At 36.4% G+C, this 7,921-nt stretch overlaps 1 protein-coding gene across 1 annotated transcript; it reads left to right on the forward strand.

Moving 5' to 3' along the window:
- Positions 1 to 1,312: 1,312 nt before the first annotated feature.
- On the forward strand, positions 1,313 to 2,161 carry LOC125498570 (uncharacterized). Its single transcript, XM_048646800.1, has one exon. The coding sequence runs from the start codon at positions 1,313 to 1,315 to the stop codon at positions 2,159 to 2,161; it is 849 nt and encodes a 282-aa protein (XP_048502757.1).
- The last annotated feature ends 5,760 nt before the right edge of the window (positions 2,162 to 7,921 follow it).

A 7,921-nucleotide genomic window follows, 5' to 3' on the forward strand; every position in this document is an offset into this window, starting at 1 on the left:
ATGTGCCACAAAAGGCTGTAAAATGTCAAGCTCTAGTTGACTTCTTAGCAACCCATCCTTGCCAGGGGCGGCTTTTAGCATGTTCAACATGTTCCATGGAACAGGGCCCCTTAATTGTGGGGACCCCAAAATAGAGAAAGTTCAAGTAGTAAAAAGAAAAAGTTTATCTACTTATTTGGACTATTTTTTTTTCATAATATGATTGTGTGAAGTATGGATGAGCTATTACATTATTGGATTCTTCAAGTACGAGATCGCACAGGGCCTCTATATAGTTCGAGACGGGCCTGATCCTTGCCGTGACTTTGAAATCATTGATGAGGACATCCTTCCATGGGTCTTGTTCTTTGATGGATCTAACACCAGAGAAACAACAAGAGCTGGGATATATATTATGTCTCCTGATGAGATCCCAACCAAATTGGTAGTAACCCTAAAGGGTCCATGCACTAACAATAGACCAGAATACGAGGCTTTGTTGATTGGATTGGGATTGTTGCTAGAATTGGGAGCTAAGAAAGCAAATATATACGAGGATTTCCAACTAGTCATTTATCAAAGACTGAAGAATTTAAATGTATATAATCAGTATCACAGGAGTGTGGAAAGAGAGCACAAGAATTGTCGAAACAGTTTAAGGAAATTACTTTCATACACATTCCTAGAGAAGAAATCAAAATAGCATATCAACTGTCTCAAATAGCTTTTGCCAGAGAAGAAGTACCTTCATAAAATGAAGATATCAGTCTCCAAGAAAAGATCCTAGATCCTCTTAACAAAACTGATAACGAAATATAAAGAAAACATATTGAAAGTCTATATAACTTCAATATTAAGGGAGGAAAAGGACTGGAGATCCATTATCTCCATAACCCAATTGGGACAAAAGTGCCAAATAAAGTCAAAATGGCAACAACTAAGTTTTGCATGCAATTTGGTGAATTACACAGAAAGGATCCAGAAGGATTACTTTTGAAATGTGTGGATGTTGGAGAAGCTCTAACACTCATGGCAAAGATTCACCAAGGGCTATGTGGTGCTCATCAAAACGACCTAAAAATGAGATGGTTGTTGCACGAACATGGTTTTTATTGGCTTATTATGAGAAAGGATTGTATAGATTATGCTAAAGGTTGTAAAAGATGTCAAAAGTTTCAACCCATCAGTAGGGCGCCAACCTCAGAACTGAAAAACATTCTTAAACCTTGGCCTTTCAAAGGATGGGCACGCAGTAAATGCCATAGGAGAAATCAATCCTGTATCCTCTAAAAAATCATTCATACATACTAGTGGTAACTGATTACTTCACCAAATGGGTGGAGGCTCAGGCCTTCAACAAGATCAATACCCAGGTTGTAAAAATTTCTTGGAAGAGAAAATCTTCACAAGATTTGGAATTCCAGACAATATAACCTTTGGTCAAGCCATAGTATTCAGGAACCCTGACAAACTGGATTATCTTAACCAGTTTAGGATTATTAAGTATCATTCAACACCTTACTATGCTCAAGCAAATGGTCAAGCTGAGGCTACCAATAAGATCATAGTAAAAGGGATCTCAAAGCTAATAGATAATAATCCAAGAAAATGGGATGAGTTGTTTCTATATGCCCTATGGGCCTACATGACCTCTAAAAGGGAAGCAACATGGGTTACTCCTTTTACCTTAGTTTATGGACACACTCCAATAATCCCTGTTGAAGTGAATGTAAGGTCATCTACGGTAGCCCAACAAATGGGATTATCAGGAGATGACTATTCAAAAGCAATAAATATTGAAATTATGAAAGCTCTAGAAGCTAAGGAAGAAGCTTTAACCAAAATTAGAATCCAAAAAGAAAATGTTGCTAGGGCCTATAACAAAAAGGTAGTGCCTAAAGAATTCAAGGAGAGTGATAAGGTTTGGAAAATGTTTCTGCCAGAAGCAGCTTACAAACATCCTCAGTTAGGGAAATGGTCACCTAAGGGGCAAGGTCCCTTTATTATTCATAAGAAAATTTATGGAAATGCATACCTATTAAAAGATAAAAATGGCAAAATGAATGATAAAGCCTTGAATGGCAAATTTCTAAAGAAATATCATCTATTTATATGGGAACAACATGATCCTGTGTTTCAACATAAACATGCAGAATTGTTTCAAACAACTAAGGATTATTAAAATTACAACAATAATAATGTTATATCTTAGACATTCCAACATTGTCCAACAACTAAACTAAGGTTTTTTCTTTTGGAGGATCAAGCTTTGTTGTATAACTATGTCTTTGAACATCTCTTGCCTCAAATTGGCAAGCTTGGTTCCCCCTTAACATAGCTTCTTCTTTTCAGTATCAATGGAGCTCTGAAGTGAAGACTTCTTTGATATTATTGATCTTCTCTCTATTGATCTTAGCCAAACGATTCTGTGGAGGATGCCTTTCCTCAGAAAGGGACTTCAACTTTTGATCAAAAGAACTCAAAGAATCTTGGATCTGTTTACTAAAGTTTTGAAGGACTTGACTTGAGTTTCTAAAGAAGCTTCCTCTTCCTGAAGTTTTTGAGCTGAGAATTTGAGAGATTAAACTCTTGATTCTGCATTACATTGATGAAGAAGAAGGGTTTCTTTAACATAATTAAGGAAGGGTGTCCAATACTCAAAGCCTTGAGAAATTAGAGATTCCAAAATCTGCTTGAGTGTCTGTGTAGAAGTCTGATCATAAGGATTGTTTGTTAGGGTCAAGCAGAGGTCCCATATCTTGTCTTCTTGTTTTATATGCTCAAAATACTCATTGTTGGAGGAATAATCAATCCTAGCGGAAGCAGGTTGATTCCCTACAATGATGGATCTTTGCAAATTAGCCTCTTTCCCTCCATCAGACTCTTTCATCACACTTGCTTCTTAAGTGCTTCCCTCTACATCATAAAGTAGAGAAACCAAGTTAGCAAGACAGTGAAGTCTGGTTTTATGAGGATATGGATTCATATAGGAAGTCTAAAATGAATTTACGAGGAAAGAAAGGCATAACCGTCCGAAAAGAGGATTGTGAAGTGGATGATGAACCTTTGAACACAAAGGTAGTCTAAATCTCAGTATTACTCCTCAAGTGTGTAATCTCTAAGGGAATAACATCCTTTGGAATCTCACCCCTAGCTATAGAAGGGCTTGCTATGATAATTGTTGGAGCAACAGGAGAGCTTGAAAATTCAACATCTAAGGGAGTTGACTCCAAGGGATCCTCGTTCTATATCCTTTAATACATATGCATTTCCAGACATTTTCTTGTGAATGATAAAAGGACCTTGCCACTTAGGTGACCATTTTCCTAATTGTGGATCTTTCTAAGCTGCTTCTGGCAGAAACATTTTCTAAACGTTATCATTCTCCTGGAATTCTTTAAGCACTACCTTTTTGTTATAGGCCCTAGCAACCTTTTGTTTTTGGATTCTCATTTTGGCTAGAACTTCTTCCTTAGCCTCTAAAGCATCCATATTTTCAATGTTCATTGCCCGTGAATAATCATCTCCTTATAATCCCATTTGTTGGGATACCCTTGATGATCTTACATTCACTTCAGCTGGGATAACTGGAGTGTGCTTATAAGCTAAGTTAAAGGGGGTAACTCTTGTTACTTTCCTTTTAGAGGTCCTATAGGCCCATAGGGCATATAACAACAACTCGTCCCATTTTCTTGGACTGTTATCTATTAGTTTTGAAATCCCTTTTACTATGATCTTATTGGTGGCTTAAGCTTGACCATCTTCTTGAGCATAAGTAAGGTGTTGAGTGCAACTTGGTGATCGCAAACTGATTGAGATAATTCAGCAGGTCGGGATTCCTAAATATTGTGGCATGATCAAAGGTGATAGTTTCTGGAATTCCAAATCATATAAAGATTTTGACTTCCAAGAAGTTTATTACAACCTGGGTATTGATCTTATTCAAAGCCTGCGCCTTTACCTATTTAGTGAAGTAATTAGTTACCAGTAGAATATATGAATACTTCTTAGAAGATGCAATGTTAATTTCCCCTATAACATCTACTGACCACCCTCTAATGGGCCAAGATTTAAGAATGTACATAAGTTTTGAGGCTGGGGATCTACTTATAGTTCCAAATTTTGGCATCTTTTGCAATCTTTAGCATAATCTATACAATCTTTTCTCATGATGGGCCAATAGAAGCCATGCTCGTGCAACAACCATCTCATTTTTAGGCCGTTTTCATGAGCTCTACTAACGCTTGGTGAATCTTCGCCATGAGGGTTAAAACTTCTCCAGCATGCACTATCTTAAAAGTAATCCTTCTTCATCCATTATGTGTAGTTCACCAAATTGTACATAGAACATAGTTGCTGCCATTTTGACTCTATTTCGCACTTTTGTCCCGGTTGGGTTATGAAGATAATGGTTATTTTCCTCTCTTAATATTGAAATTCTATATACTTTCAATATATTTTATGATCCTTCCTTATCAGTTTCCCTGATAGGCCATAGGACTTTCTCCTGTAGAATGATATCTTCATTTTTTGAAGGTATCTCCTCTCTAGCAGAGGCTATTTGAGATAATTGATCTGCCACTTTATTTTCTTCCCTGGAATGTGTATGAAATTGATTTCCTTTAATTGTTTTGACAACTTTTGTGCTTTCTTTCCACTCACATGTGTTACTGATGATATACTATTAATTCTTCATTCATTTGGTAAATGACCAATTGGAAATCCCCATATATCTTTGCTCTCTTGGCTCCTAATTCTAGCAACATACCCAATCCAATTATTAAAGCCTCATATTCAGCTCCATTGTTGGTACATGGACCTTTGAGGATTATTGCTAGCTTAGTTGGGATTCTGGCAGGAGATAAAATATTTATCCTATCTCCTGTTGTTTCTTTAGTGTTGGACCCATTAAAGAATAAGGTCCATGGAAGGACATCTTCATCAATGATTCCTGAGTCACAAAAAGGATGGGTTACCAACAAATGAGCTAGAGCTTGACCTTTTATTGTCTTTTATGGCACGTATACTAGGTCAAACCGCAGTAAATATAAACTCCATTTGCTTAACCATCCTTTTGTAAAAGGTTGAGATATCATATATTTTATGACATCTATTGGAGATACTACTTTTACTATAAAGGCCATGAATTAATGTATGAGTTTAACTGATGCATCATACAAACACAAACACCATTTCTCTGCCATGGTATACCTTTTTTCTATATCATGCATGATTCTACTTAGGTAGAATGTAGCTTGCTCATGTCCTTTTTTATTTTCTTGAGTGAGGAGACTACCAATGGAGTCTTCACAGGCAGCCAGATACAATCTTAATGGTTTTCCATTTTGCCTTGGAGGAATCAATACAAGAGGACTTATCAAATCATGTTTGATTTGGTCAAAGGCGTTTTGATGCCCCTCTTCCCATTTGAATTATGATTCATGTTTTAATCTTAGCAAAGGTGAAAACTTTTTAGTTTTTCCAACTAAATTAACCATGAATCTTCTGACATAATTGACCTGTTCAAAGAATCTTTATAATTCCTTTTTATTAGAAGGTGGCTTGGCCGCTAATACCGCTTTTGCCTTATTGTGGTCCATTTCCATTCTATTCTTTTGAATGAGGAATCCTAAAAAGTTACTAGATTTAACTCCAGATGCACATTTAAGTGAATTCATTTTTCAGCTGATATTCTCTCATTATGGTGAATGACCTGACCAAATGCTCTTTATTTCCTAAAAAGTAGTTTGACTTTACAAGTATGTCATCCACATAATAAACTTCCATGATTTTACCAATCATGTCCTTAAAGATTGCATCCATTGCTCGTTCGTATGTGGCTCCAACATTTTTTAATCCAAATGGCATGGCCACATATTCAAAGAAGCCCAATGACTTTGGACATCTGAAAACTATTTTGTTACAGTCTTAATGTGCAATCCTTAATTGGTAATATCCTAAATAACCATCCATGGAAGATACGTATTCATATCTTGATGTTACATTTATTATGAGATCAGCAACTGGCATGGGGTATTGATCTTTAGGTGTAGCTTTGTTTAGATCCCTTAAGTCAATGCAAATTCGTATCTTGCCATTTTTCTTAACCACTAGAACTATATTAGAGATCCAGTCAGCATATTGGCGAGGCCTATCTCTTCTTGTATAGGCTTTGTTAATTCAGGTGTCAGTCTCCTAGGGCTTTGTGCCACAGGCTTAAATCTGTCCTTGATAGGTAGTTTATGCTCTGCTATTTTCCTATCAATGCCAGGCATTTCATGATGTTCCCATGCAAAGCAGTCTTTAAACTCTTTTACAATTTCTATTATTTCCTGTTTTTCTTGGTTATTGAGGAGCTTGCTTATGTAGGTAACACGCGGATTTTCATTGTCCCCTAAATTTACTTCCTCTAGTGGATCATGAACCTCCTGTTTAATATCTTAACTTTTTTCCCATACTTTTTCACCCTCCTCTTCAAAGGATTCAGTTAATCAACAATTGGGGTAAATTCCCTACAACATTCTTCTAGGTTTAATAAACATAATAAACTTTTATAAGAAAAATACATCCTAACTCTATAAACTAATAAGAGCTAAGGGTTGATCATAGTCTGGCGCTTGTTGAACATATTCATATTTTGATTGAATGTCTTCAGCTTCTGGGATTTCCTCGACTTCTTCGATGAGGATTGCACCTGAGTCTTCCATCTCTTGGTGAGTTTGTGGCTCAAGTTGTAAAGCAACCTCAATTTTGATAGTAAGAACTAACTTTAGAGAGTCCCTAATAAAAACAGAATCACGAGATGTAATTCGATAAACTTCCTCATCTACATGGACCATTTCAGAAGTATCTCCATTCCACAAATTCAAGACTTGGTGGTGTGAATAGCATAGTTATGGTGTAACCAATCTCTTTCTAAAATTGCATTATAATTAGTGTTACTTTCGAATATGAAGAAACCAGTATAAGTAATTTTAGTTCCTACTATAATTTTTAGCATAGCCATTCCTTTCACTTTTTTTGACAAACCTGAGAAACCAATTATGTTGATTTGTATATTATGCAAATCACTTCTAGTTTTTCCTACCTTTCTAAACACATAGAGTGTCATAGTGTTAAAAGTAGCTGCGATGTCCACTAATGCTTTGCCTAAACGAACTCCCTAAAAAAAATAAAAATTTAGAACTAAAGCTTTAGTGTGCTTATTGTAAACATCGGCTGACCTAAAGATTTTATCAATGAGTAATTTCTCTAGGTTAGCTTTTAGAGATGTATTATTAGGCACTTTTTTGTAAGATGCATTTAAATAAGATGACAAACTCCGGAAAGAAGAAACTTTAAATTGACATGCGCTCTCTTCTTTTTCAACTTCATCTGCCCATGATATGGTATTGGTCTGGAATCTTGATTGACCTTCTCCCTTTTTAAACTCTGTTGGTAACATGACCACATTACACTGCACGTTCCGGCTCTCTTTCACTTTTGCTTGAGGCTCATTCATCAGCCGATCTCCCTCCAACATCAAGTCACTGTCTGACACCGGTTAGTCTACATCTTCAGACCCAAACTCTGACCATAATCCTCATCAAAGCCATTTCCTGGTATCTCTTTCATAAAAGAATCACCTCCTTGAGGTTGTTGGTCGTCATTCTTTGTAGATGATTCACAACATTGTTCCTCCTCCAGAGGTAACTATTTAGTGATGCCAGCTTGTAATGCCTTTTCATCAATTTTTACATTTGTGATAAGGGACTCCTGCATATTTTGATTGCTAATGTGAGCCCTTGCTGTAGTAGCTTTTGCACTTAGCTCTCTTATGTTTGATGTCCTACTCTTGGGTAAACTTTGGACATCTTGTAGTGGTAGGGGCCTAACTGTTGGTTTGATTTTTATCTCCCCTTGGTCCCTACAGGATTTTCCTCTTCTTTTAAGAATGGGAACT

The sequence above is a fragment of the Beta vulgaris genome, chromosome 6, assembly GCF_026745355.1.
Source record: "Beta vulgaris subsp. vulgaris cultivar EL10 chromosome 6, EL10.2, whole genome shotgun sequence".
NCBI lineage: Eukaryota > Viridiplantae > Streptophyta > Magnoliopsida > Caryophyllales > Amaranthaceae > Beta > Beta vulgaris.